Source organism: Nothobranchius furzeri, chromosome 11 (genome assembly GCF_043380555.1).
Source record: "Nothobranchius furzeri strain GRZ-AD chromosome 11, NfurGRZ-RIMD1, whole genome shotgun sequence".
Lineage (NCBI taxonomy): Eukaryota > Metazoa > Chordata > Actinopteri > Cyprinodontiformes > Nothobranchiidae > Nothobranchius > Nothobranchius furzeri.
The window spans coordinates 38,224,864-38,249,674 of NC_091751.1; the positions used below are offsets into that span (position 1 = coordinate 38,224,864).

A 24,811-nucleotide genomic window follows, 5' to 3' on the forward strand; every position below is an offset into this window, starting at 1 on the left:
AGAGGGAATATCAGGACAGTCTCTGAGCTTCCCGATGCTTCTTTTGGATTGCTGCTCCTCGTCTCGGTTTGGCTCCGAACCCGGGGGAGAGCTGGGATTCTAAACCATGAAAGTCACGGTGTGCTTTGGCCGGACCCGGGTGGTGGTTCCGTGCGGGGATGGAAACATTAAAGTGCACTCCCTCATCCAGCAAGCTGTCATGAGATACAAGAAGGCTATCGCCAAGGTGAGTCCCGCTTGCTTTCTTTCTTTTGCGGCTTTTGTTTTCCTGGAAACAGCGTTGCCGAGCTCCGCAGCTGAGAGCAACATGGCGCAAACTTCCCCCGCAATCACAAAGCAGAAGAAAGAAAGAAAATAGACGCTAGCTAATGAAACTTTATGCTTTTTTGCGCACTTTGCGGAGCTTGTGAAGCGTACTCGCATGCTTCTTGCGCCGTTTTCAAAGAAAGAAAGGCGCACCGCCATTGTGGTTCATGTGTTTGCAAACCCATAAAAACTATCCAGATCCAGTGACACACAACAAAGTCTGCAGAGGGTTTTGAACTTTCAATAAAATGGAGATTTATCTTTTATTTGTGCACAAACTCACTTTTGTTGACTTTGCAGGTTAGTTTAGCAACTTAGCAGCAGTGGTGCGTTTAGGGTCCAGCTCAGGGCAATTGGATACCAACTGGAGATTCAGCTAAAACAGTCGGCATTAAAAAATCCAAACCTGACTGTGGAGTTAATGTGATTGTCTGAAACCATTCTGTTAATGCATGACCCAAAATAGAGCATCGTAAACTCAAAACGTCTGAAAGATGGGTGAGTTGTTGCTCCAGGCCCTGCAGGATGGTCAGTGAAGGTGCAGACTGGAGCTCCTGGTGCAGGCATAAATCCAGCAGCGAGGATATTGAGGTGGCTGGAGATGACCTCTGAACTCACTCAGAGCTGCAGCACTGCGTGCAGATCTGATAATAGTTGATTGACATCACAATAACACAATAATTTGCAGCATTTATGGAACTGACCTAAATGTTTGTGCACAAATGTGATTGTACAAAGTCTCAGAGAGAGATGATGCCAAAATTCCAGGTTAGCGACTGGTGACAAGGGATTCGTTTTAATAGTTTTCCTTTTTAAGTACAAATATTTTTAAGCAGCTCCTCAAGTTTCGTTAAGTATTGATGCTCTGCCATGTGCCAGCCTCTTGTGCTTTAATGATAGTGACCTAGAAGTTTTACCGGATGCTCCTCTCCTCTGAATAATTAAATGTGAGCAGAGACGTGCAGGATGGAGGACTTCTCCTCTACGGCAGCTTCTGTTCAAGTTATAAAACATGGCAATGAGGGAAAGCGAGAAAAGGTGGAAACAGTCGATATACGTTGGCTTGTCTGCTGATGGAGTGCCATCTCAAACTTAATGTTTGACCACATTTTTCTCCAAAGTTGCAAAGTATGACCTTAAACAATAAGCTGATGTTGCATGCCACCCACAATGCATTGCAACAAAATTTTCAGAGTTGCAAACAAAATGTGTTTTAAAGGCAGCAAATGAGATAAATCATTGATAAGTTGGAAATGGAAAAAAGAAAAATGATGGTTAATTGTTTTGGTATGATGCAAAATATCTTAATCGAATTCTATAAAAAAACAATGGTTTACCTAAATATTTTTAAACAGCTTTGTGTAGTTGATGTGGTTGTTATGGTTACACAGCATCACTGTACAAAGTACTTGAGAAAAGATGCATCAGAAAAGTGGCTTGTGATTGTTAATGACCAATATTCGACACAATCGGCCAATCTGATCATCAGAAACCAGCAATTAGTGTAAAAAAACAACAGGAATTTTCCTGGTCATTGAACTCACCATTGCTGAGCACTAATTAATGCTAGCTAAAAAATTTCATGTGGAATTTTATCTTTTGGTTTTATGCGTTTAGTAGATGACTTTATACAACGTGACCTATGCAGAGGGGAAGTAGCAAGGCGGTTTAAGTGTCTTGCTCAAGAACACAAAGACAGAATGATTATGAATAATCTAGGATCGAACCGGCAACACTCTGAATAAGGGATGACCTGCTCTACCTCCTAAACCACCACCAACATATTCTGTTAATCATAGTAAAAACAAAAACAGCTGCAATAATAAAAGTGAATAACACTTTTACATTTGGTGGATGTTTAAAGCTCTCATACTTAAGTTTATTTTTCTATAAATTTGGAATAATCTAGTATAAATGAATGCCTTGTGAGTCGATCTCTGTGGAAAAAAGCTCTGGTGCTCCTGTTTCAGGAAGTAGAATTTAGATAGAGGACTTGGGGGCAGGAAACGGCAAGATTTGGAGTCTTAGGGTGTTTTTCAGTGTCAAGGCGCCTTGCTTTGCGAGGCGATGTCTTGCGAGGCCAGTCGCCTTGCTTAAGAGGACACTGTCCTCCCTTGGTCAAAGAAAACTGTTAAATGGAACAGACTTGCATCACGTGACCGTGGCTTCCACGGCGGTCACATAACGTCACGTGACACGGGAGATAACGTGATATTTTATATGTATTAGTTTCAATATAAATATATAATGAGCCTTTTACTTTTTAAATTGTGTATATGTTTATTAAATTAAAAATATAAGCGAGTTACTACCCGCTAGCCACCGAAGCTGCAACTACTAAGCAACTAACCAACAATAGATAACTTCTTTGGATCTAAAAAAACATTTTAAATTAGCTGACTTACTTTTAAACTTGAAAATTGTCCCCGAAGTAGCTGCCGGCTTCTGATCCACCGTCTTTTAGAAAATACCGTGGTGTATTGTGGGTAATTTTTGACCAAGGCTAGGCTACAAGACACTTCCTGTGTGTCCTTGCTCAGCTAGCTAAACGGCTAACAAACGGAGAACACACGCCTCGGTAGAACATGAACATTGGAACCGATTGGAACACATCTTGGCGGCTCCTGTTTATGTATCACCTAGGCAACTGGGGCGGGGCCAAGACATCAAGGCAAGGTTCCTTGACATTGAGAAACTCCCTTACTCATTATTATTCATGATATTCACACATCTTGCCTCTGGTTGGCTAACAGCAATGTGACTCTGCCACTGACTCTGTTTGCTCTGCAATGTTGATGTCTTATCTCCAAAAATAACACAAGCCAGGTGGAGTCCTGCTGTGTGGGGGAGTTGCTAATGCTAACGGTTAGCTTCTGCTAGCTGAGAAATTCTCTGCTTTTTCCTGGAGGCTAAACCAACAAAGCCTTCCTCGTCGTGAGTAGGGTTGTCACGGTGTGACAATATAACCTCACGGTTATTGTGACCAAAATTATCACGGTTGTCGGTATTATCGCGGTATATATATATTTTTTACGTGTTACATTTTCAGACAACTAAATAAACCCTGTATATCAGGAAAATATTGTCCTCAGTTAGTGTCTAAATTTTGCCTAAACTGTGTTATTTTGTAATTATGTTGTTTATTTGTTTACATTTTTCCCCTTTAGTCTTTAAAATACCAATATTTGCCCATAACTTCTTATTGTTTGTCTGTTTGATGTCATCATTTTAAAAATATTAGATCAGATGATACTCAGTACTCGAGTAGCCTTCTAATCAGATACTTTTTTACCCTTACTTGAGTAATAAACCGTATATCAGGAAAATATTGTCCTCGGTTTGTGTTCTTCCAGTGAGCTTTGCAGATGTGGGAAAATGTCATCAGGCAGTAATCATTGTTAAATTCATAATTATTCTCGGAGAGAGACCAACTCTTATCTGCCCCTGGGAGCCCCGTAATGCATAGAGTCATTTCAACATGGTGGTGTCCACAACACGGTTTATATGCAGGTAGAGGCGCTGCGGCTGCTTTATATTGCGACTCGTTGCATTCTCCCTCAACCCAAATCCTCGGTTCACGCATTTTAGCTAAAGCGCTAACGTTAGCTTGCCTTGCGTTGACTGTAGAGTTGTGGGTGATGGTCACGCAGATGTGTCATGAGATTTGAAGCGTTGCTGCCTTTCACAGACACTTTTTCTGCACGTGCTGCAAACAGTATAGCCGTCTTCTATCAACTGTCCCTCGGTATTCTTCAAATATCCAAAAAATGCCCGTACTTCCCACTTTGTCTTCTTTGAGGGATAATAAATGTCCTGAGCACTGCCGTCTCCTCCTTTGACCATTATTTCAGCTTTAGTTTCAAGAAAGTTTTGGTTGTAAACAACAAAGTGCGCATGTGCCGCCGGCAGCTTCAGCAGATGATACAGTGGCTGGTAAGGGTCACCGCGCCTACACCGCAGCCACGGTAATCCACCGAGGTAAAATATATATTTTTAAAAACAAGACGGTTATTATTATTGTGTACTTTTTTACCGGGGTTTACCGCTACACCGTTTACCGTGACAACCCTAGTCGTGAGTCAAGATGGGTGAGTCCATGAATGTTAAGTGACAGTGTGACGTAGATCTGTCAGGATTTTCCAATCCTGGAGTTTTGCTGTCTGTTTTCTATCAGAAGCTGCAGGAGATAGGTGTAGGAGACTATTTTCATGTTCAGTCTGCATGAAACACTCTGAGTTACCGACCATATTTAAAAAATAACAAGTAAAAATGGTTTCTCAGTGAAGTAGGTTGTTTAAATATATGTATTTGTGTATAACGTAGCATGGGGATGGATTATTTTATGGCTATGTGCTGACAACTTTAGTGTCTGATGTTTGTAATGTTTTAAGCAGGAGGAGAAGTCTTGTTAATGAGGCCCCTGAGGCTTTCGGTTGAATTTTCTGAACACATCAGCCACAACAAAACTTCAAAAACACAACAGCTGTGTCATTTCATCTGCTTATAGCTGTGTTTCTTGCTCCGGTTCCACCCAGCTCATTTCACCCAGCCACATTTGCGTGTTCTTGTCCCAGGAAGTGTTTTGGGTTCAGATGTCCTGTTACAGATCACCGCTTTTATTTATTTATTTTTTTTACATTTTTTTTAGGTCTGCTCGACTTAATAGGAAGACCAAATTTAGGTTGGGTGTTTTCTTCTGCCACAGTGTTTGTATGGACCTTCTTGTAACTTCCCCTGTCATTAGAAAGGAATGTTTTTTGCAGGAAGAGGGGCCTTTAGCTTAGCTTCTGAGGGCCTTTAGCTATCTCCTAAACATGGAATTAAAACAACTTGGATGGTGGGATAAGGGTTCTTGTATAGTAAACTCAGAAATCTGACTGGAATGGGAGGTAAAACTCCTCCTCCCATCAGTTATTGTGCGCAGCTGTCAAAGTGACAACAGCCAGTGGAAACCTGGTAGTTTAGGGTTTCAAACCCTCCAGTGACGTGTGAGTTGGCGTGTCGGTGGATTTGTGGGATCTAATGAACTTTATCCCAGTTTCAGAGGCCTCCTGTGGGATGTGAGGTGTCTGAATCATCTCTTCTTCACCGGCGTGCAGCACAGCCTCAGGCTGACAGTTTCCTCTAGAGGAGGTGATGCTGTTGTTTACAGACCTGCAGGCTGATGCACGAGTCGTTGATGTGACTTTGATCTGTTGCAGACAAAAGCAAACGACTTCTGATGTTTTTGGCTCAGTTCCACATGGATTTTTTCACAGATGAAATCATGTCAAACTATGTTTATTAATAGCAAAAAGGTTAATATCAAATATCTTCCAACATCAGTGAGCCACAATATTATGACCACACACCTTTGGGACACCTGGTGATACCTTTGCTTACGGGGGACACTGTCCTTCCTTGGTCAAAGAAAACAGTTAAATGGAACAGACTTACATCACGTGACACGTGAGGTATTATTTTATATGTACAAGCAGGGTCCGAAATTAAATTTTTTACTCACCGACCAAGTTGGCTGGTAGATGATGAAAATCTACCGGCCAAGCATATTTTTTACCGGCCAAAATTCTAAATGATTTAGATCTACCTAAAGCATGTTATTCTATATTATGTTGATTCCAAACAGAGTGACAAAATAATTAAAACATCAATTAATAAGGAAAACAACTCTTTTGTCATTTTTACTATTTATTTATTTATTTTTAGAGATGTTTTTATGAACTCTTTCATTGAAATCTAGTCAGACTCCTTGTTTTCTCTGTCCATGAAGTCTGGCCTCCTGCTTCTGACACCGTCTTTGTGCCAAAGCATTACAGCCTCATTTGGGTCATAGTCCTTGATCTCTGGAGAACACAGCTGCACCATGAGAATATCTGAAAGTCTGTCAGGGCTAGTGTTGTCACAGTAACCGGTGTAGCAGTAAACCCCGGTAAAAAAAAAGTTGACAAAAAGAATAGACTCAATAATAATAACAGTCTTGTTTTAAAAAAAAATCTCGGTGGATTACTGTGGCTGCGGTGTAGGCGCGGTGACCCTTACCAGCCACCGTATCATCTGTTGGAAGTTGCCGGCGGCACATGCGCACTTTGTTGTTTACGACCAAAACTTTCTTTAAGCTAAAGCTGAAATAATGGCAGGAGGAGACGGCAGCACTTGGGACATTTATTATCCCTCAAAGAAGACAAAGTCGGAAGTACGGGCATTTTTTTTGGATATTTGAAGAATGCCGAGGGACAGTTGTCTGTGAAAGGCAGCAACGCTACGTGGCCATCATAATGTAGCCATTGTCTCACGACTCCGCCGTCTCCGGTTCGCCACTTTTCACAAAATCTTCTGGTTGCCACTGGTCCTGGTGGTTTTTCTTCCAGTTGGATGAGTTTTCTTTTCGAAGGCTGGCTGACTCCAGTTAAAAACCGCCACATTTCACCGCTAGTTTTAACACGAAGCTAATGGCTAACTTGATAAACTGATTGAATGGGATAGGTGGAAATGACGTTGGATGCGGCGTTCACGTTTCGCGTACGTTTGTGTACGCTGCATGCAGGCGGGAGGAGTATCAGAAATCCGTGGAAGATGACTGATAAACATAACTAATTTGGTGCAAACATTTACTCGCCAGGTGGCAGGTAGAGCTCAAAAATCTACTCGCCAAATGGAGCAATTTACTCGCATTTGGCGAGTGGCCAGTGTTACTTTTGGACCCTGTTTACAAGTTTCAATATAAATGTATAACAAGCCTTTTACTTTTAAAATTGTGTACATATAGATTAAATTAAATTTGTAAGCAAGTTACTACCTGCTAGCCATCGAAGCTACTAACTGCTTTGGATATTAAAAAAAAGCCAGCCCAATAGCTACAATTGGTTGACTTACATTTAAATCAGAGGGGCCGACGGCACCAAATGGCAGCCTTGCCTCTGTCAGACCACCCTAGGGCGGCTGTGGCTGCAAAGTAGCTCACCATCACTGGCAGTGTGTGAATGTGAGAGTGCATGAAAGCGTCTCTGAGTGTCCTAAACAGCACTATATAAGTTTGAAGTATTATTCAGGGTTTCCCACAGCGCTTTGTAAGCCTGGTGGCCTGCCAGGCTTTGCTTGGCCACCCGCCTGGCTAAGCGTCATACCCCCCCCCCCCCCCCCCCCCCCCCCCGGCGACCGAATCCGCCAGGCTTAACTCATTTTCTGGGGAAAACCCTGATTATTATTATTATTATTATTATTAATAAAGTAGCTACCGGCTCCTGATCTGCCATCCTTTTGAAAATACAGCAGTGTATTCTGGGAAATTTTGGACCAAGGCCAGGCTACAAGGCACCTCCTGTGTATCCTTGCTGAGCTAGCTAAACGACTAACAAACAGAAAACAGATGCCTCAGTAGAACTTGAACTTGGCACATGCCTTGGCCGTTCCTGATAAAGGTTGGTTTATGCTTGACGCGTCTGCGAGGTTCGCATGGCTCCGCACGGCAAAATTGCGTCATTTTCACAACAACGCCCCTCCACCGCGCCTCCGCATGGCCCAAAACTTTCCGCACCGCACACCTAGGAAATTTTGTAACCACACGGACAGTCGGACGCAGAAAAACATGGCGGACTGGCAAGAACTAGTATGGCAGAGGTTCGTAAATACAGACCTTTGTATGATTGTATGATATGGGCTGCATGGTGGCGCAGTTGTTAGCACTGTTGCCTCGCAGCACGAAGGCTGCAAGATCGAAACTCGGCTGCGGCCTTTCTGCGTGGAGTTGCGTGTTCTCTCCATGCATGCGTGGGTTTCCTCTGGGTACTCCGGTTTCCCCCACAGATCACAACATGCCCTATAGGTTATAAATTGTAAGTTCCTTTGGATAAAAGCGTCTGCCAAATAAATAAACATAAACATGATTCAGCTCTCAAAGATCACCGTGATCAACATGTTGTTAATAATTTTTGGAGAGAAATGGCTCGCACTGTCGGAAAAGATGCTGTTAAAAAAATGCTGTAATGCCATGTTGTAAACAACAGTAATTTTTACTTCTACTATGGTGTAGTGTTGGATGCATGCCATAGAGCTCCATGCTTCCCCACACAGTTAAGGAGAATAATTGCTCACCGCAGAGACAAGCCGCATGAACAATACAAGTGACAGCCCCATCTAGTGGACAACTTTTGTTTTTGCACACCTGTAGTTATCGTCCATTTATTATCGAGGTGAAATCCTCAAAATATTATGATATTGATTTTAGGCCGTATCGCCCAGCCCTACTGACAATCATATCACGCAAAAAGTCTGTCGATGTGTTTTTTTTAAGATGGCGACTTCACATTTCTTGTTTATAAATGTGCTTCTGTAGCCGACAAACAAATACGTCATTTTACAATTATTATTCTCATGGCATGTTGTGTTTTCATACATTTATATTTTAAAGACTTGTTCGTGTAAAGTTCAGCCGTGTTACTTCTTTAAATATGAAGCACATAAGCAGTAGTCTACGCTATTGGTTAGTTTTGGTTGGCGCTCAGTTTCCTATTGCACGGAGCTCTGCAGGGCAGGGGGTGTGCTTAGCAAAAAGGAAAAGGTCGTATTGCTTACATTAAGGCTGCTCGATTATGGCAAAAACAATAATCACGATTATGGTGACTGAAATTGAGATCTCGGTTATTTAGGACGATTTTTCAATTTATGTTGTTTTATTTGTTTTTATTCAGTCATAAAACTGCTCAGGGCACAATCAGGACAAAAATAAATAAACAAGATGATCACTAAAATAACTCCTGATTCCCAGTATAAAAAGACCAATATACTTATAGCTCATAGTTATGACCCAAGGGCTATAGACCTTGGTTTAACTCATTTAAGTCTAACCAGTACAGACCCAAATACCAATATCTTGCAAATACTGACAGCAAGAATTATACAGTGGCATTTATAACAAATAAATTAATGTTCACAAAATGTTGCATAACATTTATTTAGTCATGTCAAAATGCTGTAGGAGCACTAGCACCGTGTCCTCAGAGAGATTAGTTATTATTTATCAGCGTGAGGAACTTATTTCTACCTTATTTATAAACTATGTATTTACAAGTCGTCCATCAGTTAATGTAATAACTGTCCCAACCACAGCTGCACCCCCCAACCCGGTCTCACAGCAATCGGGGCAAGCTGCACGTGTGTTTAGCACGCGGCACGCGCACATTTAGCCGTTTTTAGCGGCTCAGGAGTCCGCAGGTGCGTTGTGTGTCACTCACTCTGGTTAATCCAACAGGGAGTCGGCTCCGAGAGCTGTTTCTTTAGCGACTGACACATCACTACATCATTCCCTTTCCTAATGTCCTGAAGAACGGTCCGGAGCGCAGGCGGAGTGTTTAGCTAACCTGCAGGAAATATCGACGACAGTTATCCAGAAAGTAGCTAAGGGTTACCAGAGATGTTTCTGAGGTGTTCGCTAGGTACTTTTAAGATTTAAAAAGTCAAGAAGGGGGTCTGAGAAGCTGTTGGAAAGTCGCCAAGTTGGCAACACTGAGGGAGGAGCGCTTCATTTGCAACTCGGGGCAGCGCAAGTGGGAGGAGCAAATAATCGGCTCGTTTGTTTTAATAATCGTTCAAAACTCGGATCGTAATCGTGATTAAAATTCGATTAATTGAGCAGCCCTAGCTTACATTATGTCACAGTGCATGATTAGATTATAACTTTGACAGATTTCTGAAAACTCATACATTATTTCTGAAAGAGGAAAACGCCGGAAAGCTACTTTAAAGGATACCTTTGCATCCAGATTTCTTTGAGCGTGGGGAAAACCTCACACTCACTCATTCACTCACTCACTCACTCACTCACTCACTCACTCACTCACTCACTCACTCACTCACTCACTCACTCACTCACTCACTCACTCACTCACTCACTCACTCACTCACTCACTCACTAGCTCACTCACCTACCTTCGAAACTAGGGTCACGGGGAGCTGGCGTCTCTGTCATTAGGCGAGGGGTGACACCCTGGCCAAGTCTCCTGCCCATCAGAGGGATGCGGCGAGACAAGCAACACTAGGGACAATTTAAGGATGCCAATTAACCTAACATGCATGTTTCTATATCTGGACAAAACCCATGCATGCATGGGGAGAACATGCTAAGCCACAGCTGGGATTTAAACCTGCAGCCGTTTCTCTCTGAGGCTTCAGCGGTACCAACAGCACCACCATGCAGCTCGACTGGCAAAACATAATTCACACAAACAATCAGCACGCACTTGTTGCCTCTGCTGTTTGTCTTTTACTTAACTAGACGAGAACCGCTTCACTGTGGTCTAAAAGACTCGACCTGTCCACAAATCTAAAGAGAGAGCAGATTGTTCATATTGAGCACGAGATGTTTCCATTCCAAACATTTTTTTCTTCGCCCATCTCAGGAATGTTTTCTCCTTTTCGTAAGCTTAAAAGCAGTGCCAACCAGCTGAGGGATGTCAGGAAACTCGTTCTTGCTCACTTTTATTTAAATTGGAACCAGACAAACATCGGGCGTAGTTCCACCATGAGAAGAGGTGCAGCAGATCAAAAGTCCTAATAACTTTACAGTTCATTGAGTTGATGCTCAGGTCACCAGGCTGTACCAGACGAGAGTTCCTGCTTCCAAAAACGAGTCCAAAGGAGGATTAAAAGCTTCACCGATGATTCCCGGGCCGATGACTTTGACCTTGACAAAACTAGTGCGGAAAAATATTCCAAAACTACTCGGTGCAGAACGCTGTTCTCTAAAGGGGTCTGTTATCAGGGGAAAAAAGACAAAAAAGATGATGCTTCTTAATTCTGTTATAGAAGCATATCTGTGTTGCATAAAAAGCTTTAAACAGGAGACGTGATTACAGCCGGCAGCGGTCGAATCCATCATGGTTTTCCTCAGGGCACGAGGAATTCTGCCCCTCGGATCCAGCTGCTGACGCACACAGATCCACGTTTCCCACCGTGCTTTTTGTATCTTTGAAGTTTTTTATGAAATCTTTTATGTTACTTTACTGCTGGAATCTAAATTAATTCACTTTTTATGTTAAAATAATCCAACAGTGAGGGTAAAAGAACGAAGAAGGGTTAACTGGGCTGATTGAGATGTAATCGCTGAGCGCAGACTCCTTAGATGGTGGGAAATCTGCTGCTCTCCTTTTGAGGTATATTAACATTTCAGAAGTTAAGCTCTTGTTAGTAAAGCAGCAGTTCAGCGTTATCTTCTCATGGAGCACACGACCTGTGTCTGATCTGTTCTCCCTGCAGAGAATAATGAATTATTCTCCGAGTGTGGAATCATGAAGTACACGGGTCTCTAAATTTAGTCTGAATATTCCGTTTTTCTTTTCTTTTACTTCTGCAGCAGCTTTTATTTTCAGATACCAGATTTTTTTTCAACATTGCCAACATTTTTCTTGTACTTAATTTATTTGAAAGACTTGCTTTTCATTTCCTAAATGCAACGAGGAGTAGGAAATGTTCTTCAGAGGTTCTGATCCATCCTGACATGAGGGCGTCAGCTCCATCCATGATGGGAGCCCCCTGTTCAACTACACCCCAAAGGTTCTGGACTGGACTGAGATCTGGTGACTGTGGAGGCCGTTGGAGTCCAGTGAACTCATGGCCATGCTCTAGAAACCAGTTAGAGATGGGCTGAGCTTTGTGACATGTTGCATGGTCCTGGTGGAAGTAGCCACTAGAAGATGTGGTCATAAGTTGATGGTAGGGCTGTGGGTAAACGATTATTTTTAAAACGATTATTCTGACGATTATTTTATCGAATAGTCGATTATTCTAATGACTATTTAGATGATTAATCTAGCGATTATTTTTCTATTGCACAATTAATAAAAACCAAAAAATCTCAAATAAATTCCTCCAAAAAATTGATAAATTGTTACTGTAAGAGAATAAACACTACAGGCCTTCCATTTTGTATAACACTGCTTTTATTATGTTGCGGTTGGTTATGTTCTGGTGACGTGTAGAACGTGGGAGTGCAGGCTGCTGCCTGAGAGGTGGTTGGAGACAGTGTCTCCATGCTGCTTTGTTTTGGTCACTTATGTGCATGAGGCAAGTGGTGTTACGACCCTTCCTGGGGAGTTTGGCTCGTGTGAAAAAAGGAAGGGCCAATAACGTGGGATTTAAAAGTTAAAATGATGATCAGGTTTATTCACAAAAAAAAACAAACCTAAATCTTTCCATCCACAGGTTGGGAATAATAAAACTAATTCTGCCTGTGGGAAATTAAAACAAAAGAACAAAAAACTAGGGACGTCCCACTGGGCAAAGATTACAGGGTTCTGGACCAAAATAAGGATCTCCAAAAGTCCAAACTCTAAACTGGGCAGTTAAACCAAACTCAAGGTGATATTTTAAACTAAACCGAAAACCCACAACACTCTAAATGTAATAAAAAGGAGATCTGCACCACAAAAACGATGAACTCTAAACCAAAACGTAACAGCTTATCCAAATGCAAGAAGCTGTTGGCGAAAATGCTAACAGTAGCTTGACCAACGTTAAGTTCAAGTTACCAAGTTTAAATAAACCAAAAACACCCAGCAGCAAACAGACCAGCACGGAGGAGAGACTGCTACCACCAAAACAGCTCTCCTAATGTCTGAAAGAAGCTCCTTTATGAAGGGAGAAACGCTCCCGGTGATTTTCTACATCTGCGGTAGAGACGAAGCAGCGCATCTGACCCCGGAAGTTCTTGTCCGTTGCCGGGAGACGAAGGCGGGCAAAACACGAAAGGAATCTAGTAGTGGACGGACTTTGTTCCGGGTCTTCGGTATTTGGTGGAGATGTTAGTGAAGGCGGAGAAGAGGGCGAACTAGAGGAAAAACAGGCAGATTCCTCCTCCATTTACAAACTCCTGGGGATGCAACAAGTGGGCGCGGTGCGTCGACTACCGGATCTGATGTCGACAAATCTTTAGAATCGAGCCGTCGACGTCATCGATGCGTCACCACAGCTCTAGTTGATGGACATGGTCAGCAGCCACACTCTGGTAGGGTGTGGGGTTTAAACCAGGCTCAGGTGGGACTAGGGAGCCCAAGTGGGACCAGAACACCTTAACACCACCAGCCTGAAGCATTGAAACAAGGCAGGATGGATCCATGCTTTCATGTTGGTGACACTAAAATCCAGGCTCATCAGACCAGGAAGGGTTTTCCAGTCTCCTCTGGTCCAGTTCTGGTGACCCTGTCAGCATCATATCCTCAGTTTCCTGTTCTTAGCTGACACAGGACAGACACCTGGTGTGGTCTTCTGTTGCTGGAGTCCATCTGGAGTAGCTGTTGAGGTTCTGCAGGCTGGAACCGGTGTTGATCTGAGCTGCTCTTGTCTTTCTACCATCTAGAACCAGTCTGACCTCTGGCCACAGTGATCCTGAACAACAGAGATGGAAACCAACAACCATCAAGTAATAAAGCTGCCGTGTTTCTGTGATGTGTCCGCTAGGGCTGTCACAATAATCGCAAGAACAATATATCGCGATATTAAGAAACCCACCGCGCTGCATGACGTGCCACCGCAATTACCGCACTTGATTAAATCTCGCGACAGCGCATGCTGAGAGGTAAAGTCCGCGCTGTTCGAGGAGATAGTAGGGCACTTTTTTTTATTTCTGTTAGATGTTGCAGCCAAATTTGCATTTCAAAGTTAAACCTCCTGAATGTTGTTTTTAAGTTCAGTCAGAGAATGCCATTACTGCCCTTTGATCTGCATTCAATAAAGTGTTAAAAATGGCCATGTATTTTTTTCTAACATTTTTTAAATGTGTAAGCACAATGTTTCAAAGGAAATATTGCCATGAGTTTAGTAATTAACAAACAAATTTGCTAAGTACATAAATAAAAACGAGGTGCAATAATATCGCATATCGCAATATTGAGCTGCCCTGACTCACCGCAGGGGGAATTCCTCAATCGCGACAGCCCTAGTGTCCGCCAGTGAAATACATGTAGGACTCGCTCAGCTGGCCTCGCAGCCGGCTGGGATGCTCGTACGGTTTTTACAAACTTGTCTCTGTGTGTGGCTTCTACTGGGATGTTTAAAAATCACAAACATGGATCCTCCAGCTCTGATGTTCCTGCATCACAATTAAAGGTCAAAATGGTTCCTTTTTATAAATCCTTGTTGTTTCAGCCTGAGCACTCTTTCCTCTAGAGGAATGTAAACAGCTTGAAGAAAGGCCCAAAATGGACGGTTGATGTAAATCCTTTCCCTCGCCGGACGTGGGTTAGGGTACTCCTCAGATGCCTCTTAATGACTGTTTAGGAGTTGGGACAGGAAGAGCAACCCCTTAAGACTTCACACCTTCTGCATTTATGTCTGTAGGATATTTTAGATGTAAAGGAGGACGATGACAGACCTGATGTGTGTGAACCTTGCACCGTAGCGTAATAAAGACTTGATTTTAGTCCCTTTAAAATGGCACGTCTAATGGTGGCTCAGAGTTTCTTTCACATTTTGAAGACTCACCTAAACTCGTCTCTACTTCCGGCTTTTAAAGAGGACAATCAACCTCATCAATGACCTGTGTGATGTCATTGCATAACGCTGGAACATACGGCGTACGGAAAAGCTGCATAATCCCAAACTCGTATCCACACAGATGCATTTCTGCAGATGATCTTGTGCTTAGAAAAAGCGTGCAACAGAGAGCATGGCAAAGCTTTCCTTGCTGAACTCTTGACCAGATAATAAGGGATTAAAGATGACAGCGGGCCTTTTTTGCGGTTCCAGTTATAAAAGCATTTGCACCCTAATTATCAAAGCTAACCGCTCTCTTTGCACGCTCTGGAACTGAAGTAGGCCAAGCACAGAGTGACGTCGGCATATTTGAGGTGATGGATGCTTTAAAAATTATCACTTGAACTCCAAGTTCCCGTGACGAGGTCATGCTTCACAGGGTGGTGTTTTCAGGTCACCTTTTCCTCGTGTCGGGTTCAGCTGCAGAGTTTCTTCTGTAAACACGGGAAGCCCTGGGATGTTAACCCGTGTGGCGGAGGAAAAACCAGGAAGCTCATAAATATCTGCTGCTGTTTTCTTTTTCAGTCATCTTTTAGCTGCGTAGTCGTTTTATTTAGGAAAGAGATTTTGGGTTGTTGCTCACAGAGGGATGGTTGTGTAAAACAAGGGCGTGTGGCTGAGAGAGCTGGTGTGTTTTTGAGAGAAGGCAGTCTTTGTGAAGCCTCACCACAAGTGTTGGAGGCTTTGACCTCAAGAAAACTTGACAGCATGAATGTTTTAATGTGGATCTTTCTGTAAAGTGGAGCAACAATGTTTGAGTTGGTCCGTAGTCATTTTTAAACCAGAGAAAGCATTTTGGGACGGTGTTACGAACGTTTTATCACCAGTTTTCTGATGATCCCTCACTCTTATAAAGAACACTGCTTTCCTTTCATCTTTGTGCTTTTGTGAAGCTCTTTTTTTAACGTGAATTCTGGATTTACTCCACTCAGTTTTGTGGTAAAAGCCTTAGCAACACTTAGAGTCTGAACTGATAGTTATACTAAACTCTCCAGGCATGACTGGGTCGTCATCAGCTCTCCTATAATAAACATGGGGGGTCTGCAGCCTAAACACCGTCTAAGGCACAATGTCCTCTTTGGTCTTGTTTATGTTGAAATTATGGAGAAGGTTTGACCTTTTTTAGTGAGGAGAACTTTACTACCCGACTTGCTCTTGTTTTACAGCATTTATGATCATTAAGGACTACAAGATTCTCCATTTTCTGACGTTTTCTTGTGATTTGTTGTTTGTTTTATTATAATACTAAAAACAAGCCTGGGGATCAGTTTTGAAATGCATTTTGAATGTTTTGTATGATCAAAAAAATTCATCCTAAAGATGTTGAGTCAGGGTAGAGGATAGCAGTGATACAAAATTGTTTAAATGTGTTGAAGAAACGGAGAGGCTGAAAAATCATCACATGGGATCTATTGGAAAGAAGCCAGACTTGTTTCCGCCCAGACCATTTTCGATGTGACACACTGAGCCTGATCTCTTCAGTGCATATTAATAAAATAAAAATGGAGTGATGCTATAGATGTGTTTTCTTGGTGACGTGTCTGCTAGCATGACTCAACACTGAGTTAGTGAGTTATATGTTAGCATTTATGTTATATTAGCATAAGATGGCTAATTATTAGTTACAGCTGTCTTTTTAGGATTATTTAGAGTTTTGTGTTCAGCTGAAGTCTAGAACCAACAATAACACTAACCAGAGTAGCTAACTCCACGATTGGGATCCGACTGTTTTTAAACCACCAGTAGAGTACCAAATGTATGTGGTGTGTGTTTTCAGAAGGCAGACTGGTTTTAGTTCAGTGTTGAGTATCCAATGTCCACCAGTCAGACAGATGTCTACTGAAATGTCAAGGTCTCGGCATGTGGAGTCCCGAGGGCAGGGTGAGGATTGTCTGAAGAATGTCAGGACACCAAACAAACAGCTGTTCAGATAGACTGTATTTCATCGTCCGGTCAAACAAGCTGGACAATAAATCGAGTCACAAGACTTCATATTCTCACCAAACAGTTCCTCGCTTCCCTTCCTGCCCCGGTGATGTGAACCTTCCAGTACGAGTCCTGTTGTAGCTTTATTGCTTTCTTCTTCCTGCATCTGACATCCCACTGAGATTTTTCATGCCAGGTTCCTAAAATTGAATTTTCTTTTCACATTATGAAACTCGTTGTTCACAGGTAGCTTGTTCTCACCAACAGCTAGAGTAGAAACCGTCTGGGGTCGGATTAGAAAGAAGGGAGAGGCTGTCTGCAGCAATCGAACCCGCCACAGGGATGGACTTCAAAATGATAAAACCCACATTTTAAAAACATGATGATAGGTGGTGATGAGTGTGAAGTTAGAATATTCTCAGAGGACCGTAGAACCCACATCACTGCAGCTCAAATTATTTATGAGCGTAGATTAATGATGTCCCTAGAAATTGAATTTAGTACTTAGGCTGATGAGGCTTTGTCTGCCAAATATAGGCCAGACCAGAGGAGAGCTCTGCCTCTGACAGATGATTATTGGCCACTGGGCAGAGCAGAGTTGTGATGCTGGCTCAGAACTTCATTCTTCGGTGCAGGAAGCCTCTTCCTGCTGTCTGCTGCGATGCCTTAGTTACTGATTAAGGACTTGAGTCAGCCAGTATGGTTGCTCAGGGTCTGATAAGCTTTTGCTGCTGGGATGTTGGATTTAAAACTGTTGTTGACCAATCCCTTGGGTGTTGGATCCATTGGTCACACAGTCATTAGAGGGATAAATTATTTGTTTGTGCTGGTTAAAAAGAAGCAACAACTTTAGAAGATCCAGCAGAGACAGCCAGACATCCTCTTCGTAGCAACACCATCCAGTGAGTTGTGGAGCAGCTCCAGCTTCTCCACCCAGTGGGGTATTATGGTTAGGGTTAGTGAACTACAGACCTGCCAACCTGTACACATTTTGCATAGCCAGTACGCAATTTGGCATCTATTTACGCTAGTATGACTCACCCCTCTAAACTACGCAAAAAGCTGCGGATACGTGAGTTGAGTTCTGTGGCAAATATGCACGTATGGTACTCATGTCTGACAACACGACTCAGCGGCGTGGTGAAGAAGTTTAAGCCAACCATCGTAGAAAAGCAGAGAAAAACTATCCTGCCTAACCAGCTTAACACCCCCGCCCCCCTTCTCCCTGCTTCGTCCTGCCCGCTGCTCCTCTCTCCCTCCGGTTCGCCACTCGCTGCTGTTCTGGTAAGGTAAACTCTGTGTGTGTGTGTGTGTGTGTGTGTGTGTGTGTGTGTGTGTGTGTGTGTGTGTGTGTGTGTGTGTGTGTCAGCGGGCCCAACCGGCTGTCTTTTCGTGAATGTGAACGCGTAACATTACTTTCACTGTTGAATATTCAAGCCGAAATCTGAGTGGAAAAAAAAATCTGCGACCAGAGAGAAAGAGGCAGCTGTGTGTGTGTGTGTGTGTGTGTGTGTGTGTGTGTATTTTTGCCTTTATCCATGCAGATAGATTTGGCCTGTATATAAGGAGGACTGTGATTATTTATACAGTTTAAACATGCAGCCATTTTTTTTCGCATTTTTTGTAACTCATGCTATGGCAGATGAGGGAGAAGCAGACAGGGAGGGATTGGTTAGCAGACCTGCCAAAAAAAAGAGGGTCCATGTGTCTCAGAAGTTTTTGTCCTAATATCAAGAACAGTGGCCATGCTTGCAACCTTCTAAACAACCTCACCATGCATTTTGCACAATCTGCAATTATGATGTGGACATAAGCCCCCAGGGAGCTGCAGGTAATTAGTAAATTAGCCCTGGTGATGTGTGCATATGTGCTTTAAGCCAATTTAATATTACATTCTTGAGAACAGAAACACCTATTGCAATTTACAAAATAAATAATTACCATTAAATACATATAAATGTTTTTTTTATTAATTTGTATTGAAATAATTAATGCAAGTAACTTGTATAAGCACAAATATTATATAAGGAAACTTTAGAGTTTTACTGTTTAATATTAAAATAGATGATACTTTGGAGTCAGGTCGAACTGTAAAAATGTCTATAACCTTACCAGTCAAAATACGAACTATGAACACGTGTGTGTGTGTGTGTGTGTGTATGTGCGTGTGCGTGTGTATAAAAGTTCCCATCCAGTGAATGGGGAGATTACAGCGTGAAAAGCAATGGAGTTGCAAAAAACTGCGAAAAAACACCGCACAAGTGGTACTCAAAATTTTTTGACAAGGTTGGCAGGTCTGGAACTACTTCCCCCTGCATAGTGGAGCTCCTCTCCTTACGGATTACACTAACTTTAGCTTACCTCAGGTGTGGGTCAGAATGTAAACAAACCTGTTTTACCTTTCGTCTCGGCTCCTTCTTCCCCTCCACAGACTGGAGCAAGAAGAACCCACTTCAGTCAGGCTAACTCTCGCTCTATCTGACCATCACTTGAAACTTGCACTAGGCAAAGACTCCGAAACCAGAGGGACCATGGCCTCAGGCCAGGCAGAGCCGGATTAAATAAATGGACTACACTAGGCAGGCTGCATTTTTTGGGCCCCCCCTCCATCGATGTTATTCAATTAATTGAAATCTGAAACGTACCAAAGTTACTTATAAAAGTTCATTCACATTTTACATAGCCTAGTCTTTGGTTAGAAATTGGTTGTTCGAATGCCAAAATAAGTCATGTGTTGTATGTTAAACATTCTATCAGACTATTTTTTGATATTAATAATTTATACGTCATTACACAGCTGTATTGAATGCTAATAAATTATCCTCATCTTATCCATTGGGAGTGCCATTGTTAAAGGGTCTTTTCGGACCTTTGAATTTTTATGTTACGATTGTCCCCTCAGGCCAAAAGCGTAACGGCAGCTTCAATAGTAGGCTCGTGCACGAGGCCTGCATGCTGTACGTGCACACTCCTTAACGAAAATAACAGCTGAGACAGTCCCGTGTGTGTGTGTGTGTGGCCCGGAAGACAGAGGACAGGAGAACACACAGCTAATTAATTAAATAATTTGGTTCTGTATCTTTCTCTTCAGCACAACCAACAAAGGTTTATGATGGGTCAGTCCTCCTGCATGCTCAGATAATTCCCTTCCCTTGCTTGAAAAATTGTTCCAAAATGAAAGTTGAACCCGCATCTTTTTTATCTGTGAATTCAATTCTGTTCGGCGAGTGTCAAATAAAAAAAATTTGGGCATCTTACTGTAAAAAAATATACCATTAATGTAAAAAACAAAACAAAACTGAATCGAACCCAGGTCTTCTGCGTGAGAGTCAGACATTTTACAAGGTGAGCTACACACCAGTAACAATTTAGGTATCTGTAACTTTTATATCGTTGATGACAGCTGAAACAACGTCAAACCAAAGAACGGTTCGGAGCGAAAATGGCTATTTTGTTGCTAATTTGCAGGAAATATCTAGAAGAAAGTTCTACAGAAAGTAGCTAAGGGTCCTCAGAAATGTAGCTAGGTTTGTCACTAGGCGTTAGGAACAGCAACTAAGTCGCTGAGTTGGCACTGCCTCTCTCTCTGCTGCTAAATCTACGGATAGCAAATGCTACAAGCTATGCCTGAGCGTGAACACGCATGAAGCAGCCTGCTCGACCCGAGCAGCTCTCTTTTTCTGTGATTTTACAGAAAAACAGGCAATCACAGTAAAAATGCCAGGGCTCATTCTACAGGACCAGGGCATTGCAGGAGAATGTATGAAGAAGAAATTTATTATTTCTATACATGTTTTGGCTGTCAAACTTCCATAACGTCCCTTTAAGGCAGTAGTACCAGTAAATAACCACTAGTTGTCATTAAACTATGTAAACAGAGCAAATATGTTTATCTTATTTGCTCTGTTTACATTTAATCACTACATTTAATTAAAACGATTTCCTGCAAAATACAATAGCTTACAACATTTATTAATGTTGACAAATTAATCACATGATGGTGAAAAGACATTCAAGAAGAAATAGATGAATTTGAATGGACTGAAGCATGTTTAAAGGCGCAAAAACAAACTATAAACACACAGCCTAAATTATAACAGTATACATTTAATACAATCTATAATCTTAAAAGAAAGTATTTTAATAAAATGAAAACGTTATCTTAAGTTTTGATCTTGCTTTAAGCTCATTCAGGCTGTTGTTGCCTCTGCTCAGTCAGACATTCTGTGTGAATTTTCTGAATGTGAACTTATTGTTTGTTATGCAGTTTGAACATTAATAAACATATTTGAATTTTTTTTAAATAAAACCAGCAACACTTAACAAGGAAACCATTTAGCATTCTCCACTCCAGGATAATCTTCAGCCTTCCAGCATCACAGGCCTCAATCACAGCAGAAACACGTCTAAACAAATGTTCCTTGGTTAAGCTTCGGTTTATGTCTCCATTTTTCCTCTGTGATGCAGAGAAATGTTCAATATTTTGAGAGGGATGGTTTAGTGCAAAGTACTCGCACATCCTGTCATCAATTTGGTACCACTTTGCAGGATCAGATGGGTAGCTTGTTAACACCTTTCTGGGTCTAGAGGCTCACTATATTGGGCTCACTTCTGGCTGGCTGCTGTTCTTCCAGCTCGTCCTTCTGTGACAGCGCTGATGTTGACGGCGTTGGCGCCACAGCGTCTTCTGCCACATTTCCCGCCGCATCTTCCTCCGCGTCTTTGGGCCGTGTCTCCTCCGGGTCTGGCTCTGGCCCCCCGCTGTCTCTTTTTTTGTTCCTCTTCATTCTTTTTCTTTTTACGTTTTGCCCCACCCGAAAGCATAGTGAAAGTTAGCCTACTCAAAAACGCCTGCTAGCTTTGTTGTGTCCCTCTCTCACTCTGACCGCTTCTCTGACATCCTTACTTGCACCCAAGTTGTAGGCTACAGTCATGGGCTGGCGTTAATGTGACGTAGCTAATGTAACAGTCTATGGTTAAGATAAATATTGTCACTGTTTTTAGTTAATTAATAAATATTGAATTAAATTGTAGATAGGAGTCCTATCTACAAATTCTGTCATAGGACGTTTGTACATTTTATTGTTAATTTATTTATTTTTAATTTTGTCCCTCTGTCTAGGCCCTATCCAGCCAATCAGGCCCTAGGCACGTGCCTACTTTGCCTTTGCGTTAATCCGGCTCTGAGGCCAGGAGCAGATTCTCAACAGAGCATCAAATCACAAAATAATGTATTTTAGATTAATTCTAATGAAAGACAAATATCAAGAGTAAAAAGTCCTCTTGTGAAAACTAGAGTGTTTTTAAATACCTCTAGATTTTATGAAATAGTTCAACACCGTCAGCTTGTTTGACTGACGGACCAAAGTTCCTTTAGTGATGACACATAAAAGAGTCTCCTGGGTGTGTTTTCATCACGGCTGGTCTGCACTTGTTTGATTGCCTCCTGCAGTACAATTCAAGATCCAGCTCTGCAGTAGAGAAGCTTTGTCAGTCAAAGTTGGGATTTACCAGAGTTTATATAGACTAATCATGAGCACTACAACATAAATGTTAAGGTGTGAGCATGAAATTAGAGCTGGTGACATTTGTGCTGGTGGTCAAGTGAAACAAAGATTAAAAACCCATTTGTGAAGGTTTCTCACATCTTTACACAGATAGGCTCTCTCATCTAGGCTGCTTCATAAAATGTAATTATTCCCAAAACTTTATCGACCTGCGTGTCTCTGCTTGGGTCTTGAGCACTTAAACAAATGGGCACAATAAAAGAAGGTGTGTAAGTACTGGTGGACCTTTCACCTACTTGGGTTACTTTCCCTCTGCATTAGTTAAACGTGTCTCAGACGCTTTCAAATAAAAAAGAATAAACAGGGGTCACAAATCACATGTCGTACGTCTAATTTTGGCCACAAAAGGACGTTGGAAGTATTTTAGTAAGATACTGTTTTTGTTCTTGTTTGAAGCAGAGCATATAAACCAGCTGAAGCTGGAGGAGGACTCTTCACACCAGATGTTTGAGAGGTTTGAGCACTCTGCTGCAGCGGAAAAGGGCCTTTTAAAAATTTCCTGTATTTCATTATTTGTGTGCATTAGGGTTGTCACGGTGTGAAAATTTAACCTCACTGTTATTGTGACCAAAATTATCACGGTTTTCGGTATTATCGCAGTATTTTTTAAAATGTGTTACATTTTCAGACAACTAAATAAACCCTGTATATCAGGAAAATATTGTCCTCAGTTAGTGTCTAAATTTTGCCTAAAATTTGTTATTTTGTTGTAATTATGTTGTTTATTTGTTTACATTTTTCCCCCTTAGTCTTTAAAATACCAATATTTGCCCATAACTTCTTATTTTTTGTCTGTTTGTCATAATTTTAAAAATACTAGATCAGATGATACTCAGTACTCAAGTAGCCTTCTAATCAGATACTTTTTTACCCTTACTTGAGTATATCAGGAAAATATTGTCCTCGGTTTGTGTCCTTCCAGTGAGCTTTGCAGATGTGGGAAAATGTCATCAGGCAGTAATCATTGTCGTCGTCGTCTTCCTCCGCTTATCCGGGTCCGGGTCGCGGGGGCAGCATCCCAACTAGGGAGCTCCAGGCCGTCCTCTCCCCGGCCTTGTCCACCAGCTCCTCCGGCAGGACCCCAAGGCGTTCCCGGACCAGATTGGAGATGTAACTTCTCCAACGTGTCCTGGGTCGACCCGGGGGCCTTCTGCCGGCAGGACATGCCCGAAACACCTCCCCGGGGAGGCGTCCAGGAGGCATCCTGACCAGATGCCCAAACCACCTCAACTGGCTCCTTTCGATCCGGAGGAGCAGCGGTTCTACTCCGAGTCCCTCCCGAATGTCCGAGCTCCTCACCCTATCTCTAAGGCTGAGCCCGGCCACCCTACGGAGGAAACTCATTTCGGCCGCTTGTATCCGCGATCTCGTTCTTTCGGTCATTACCCAAAGCTCATGACCATAGGTGAGGATTGGGACGTAGATCGACCGGTAAATCGAGAGCCTGGCTTTCTGGCTCAGCTCCCTCTTCCCCACGACAGATCGGCTCAGCGTCCGCATCACTGCAGACGCCGAACCAATCCGCCTGTCGATCTCCCGATCCCTCCTACCCTCACTCGTGAACAAGACCCCGAGATACTTAAACTCCTCCACTTGAGGTAGGACCTCTCCCCCGACCCGGAGGTGGCAAGCCACCCTTTTCCGGTCGAGAACCATGGTCTCAGATTTGGAGGTGCTGATCCTCATCCCAGCCGCTTCACATTCGGCCGCGAACCTACCCAGCAAGAGCTGAAGGTCAGAGCTGGATGAAGCTAGGAGGACCACATCATCCGCAAAAAGCAGAGACGAGATTCTCCTGCCACCAAACTCGACACACTCCACACCACGGCTGCGTCTAGAAATTCTGTCCATAAAAGTGATGAACAGAACCGGTGACAAAGGGCAGCCCTGGCGGAGTCCAACCCTCACTGGGAACAGGTCCGACTTACTACCGGCTATGCGGACCAAACTCACGCTCCTCTGGTAAAGGGACTGAATGGCCCTTAACAGAAAGCCACCCACCCCATACTCCTGGAGCGTCCCCCACAGGGTGCCCCTGGGGACACGGTCATAAGCCTTCTCCAAATCCACAAAGCACATGTGGATTGGTTGGGCAAACTCCCATGCCCCCTCCATCACCCTTGCAAGGGTATAGAGCTGGTCCACAGTTCCACGGCCAGGACGAAAACCACATTGCTCCTCCTCTATCTGAGATTCAACTATCGATCGGACCCTCCTCTCCAGTACCTTGGCGTAGACCTTTCCAGGGAGGCTGAGGAGTGTGATCCCCCTATAGTTGGAACACACCCTCAGGTCACCCTTCTTAAAGATGGGGACCACCACCCCGGTCTGCCACTCCCTAGGAACTGCCCCCGATGACCACGCAATGTTGTAGAGACGTGTCAACCATGACAGCCCTACAACATCCATAGCCTTGAGATACCCAGGACGAACCTCATCCGCCCCCGGGGCTCCGCCGCTGTGTAGTTGTTTGACTACCTCAGCAACTT

The 24,811-nt window shown here is 42.9% G+C and overlaps 1 protein-coding gene across 7 annotated transcripts in view; it reads left to right on the forward strand.

Annotated features, from left to right (window-relative positions):
- The window catches only part of pard3ab (par-3 family cell polarity regulator alpha, b), a 283,974-nt gene that overhangs the window by 127 nt on the left and 259,036 nt on the right, over positions 1-24,811 (forward strand). For all 7 annotated transcript variants that reach the window (XR_008563780.2, XM_015956043.3, XM_015956044.3 and 4 more), the window contains exon 1: positions 1-226. This exon is cut by the window's left edge and continues 127 nt beyond it. Coding sequence is in view for 6 of the 7 variants with exons in the window: in XM_015956043.3 (XP_015811529.3) it covers positions 107-226 (120 nt within the window). In the remaining variant the exon portion in view is untranslated. The remainder of the gene's footprint in view (positions 227-24,811) is intronic.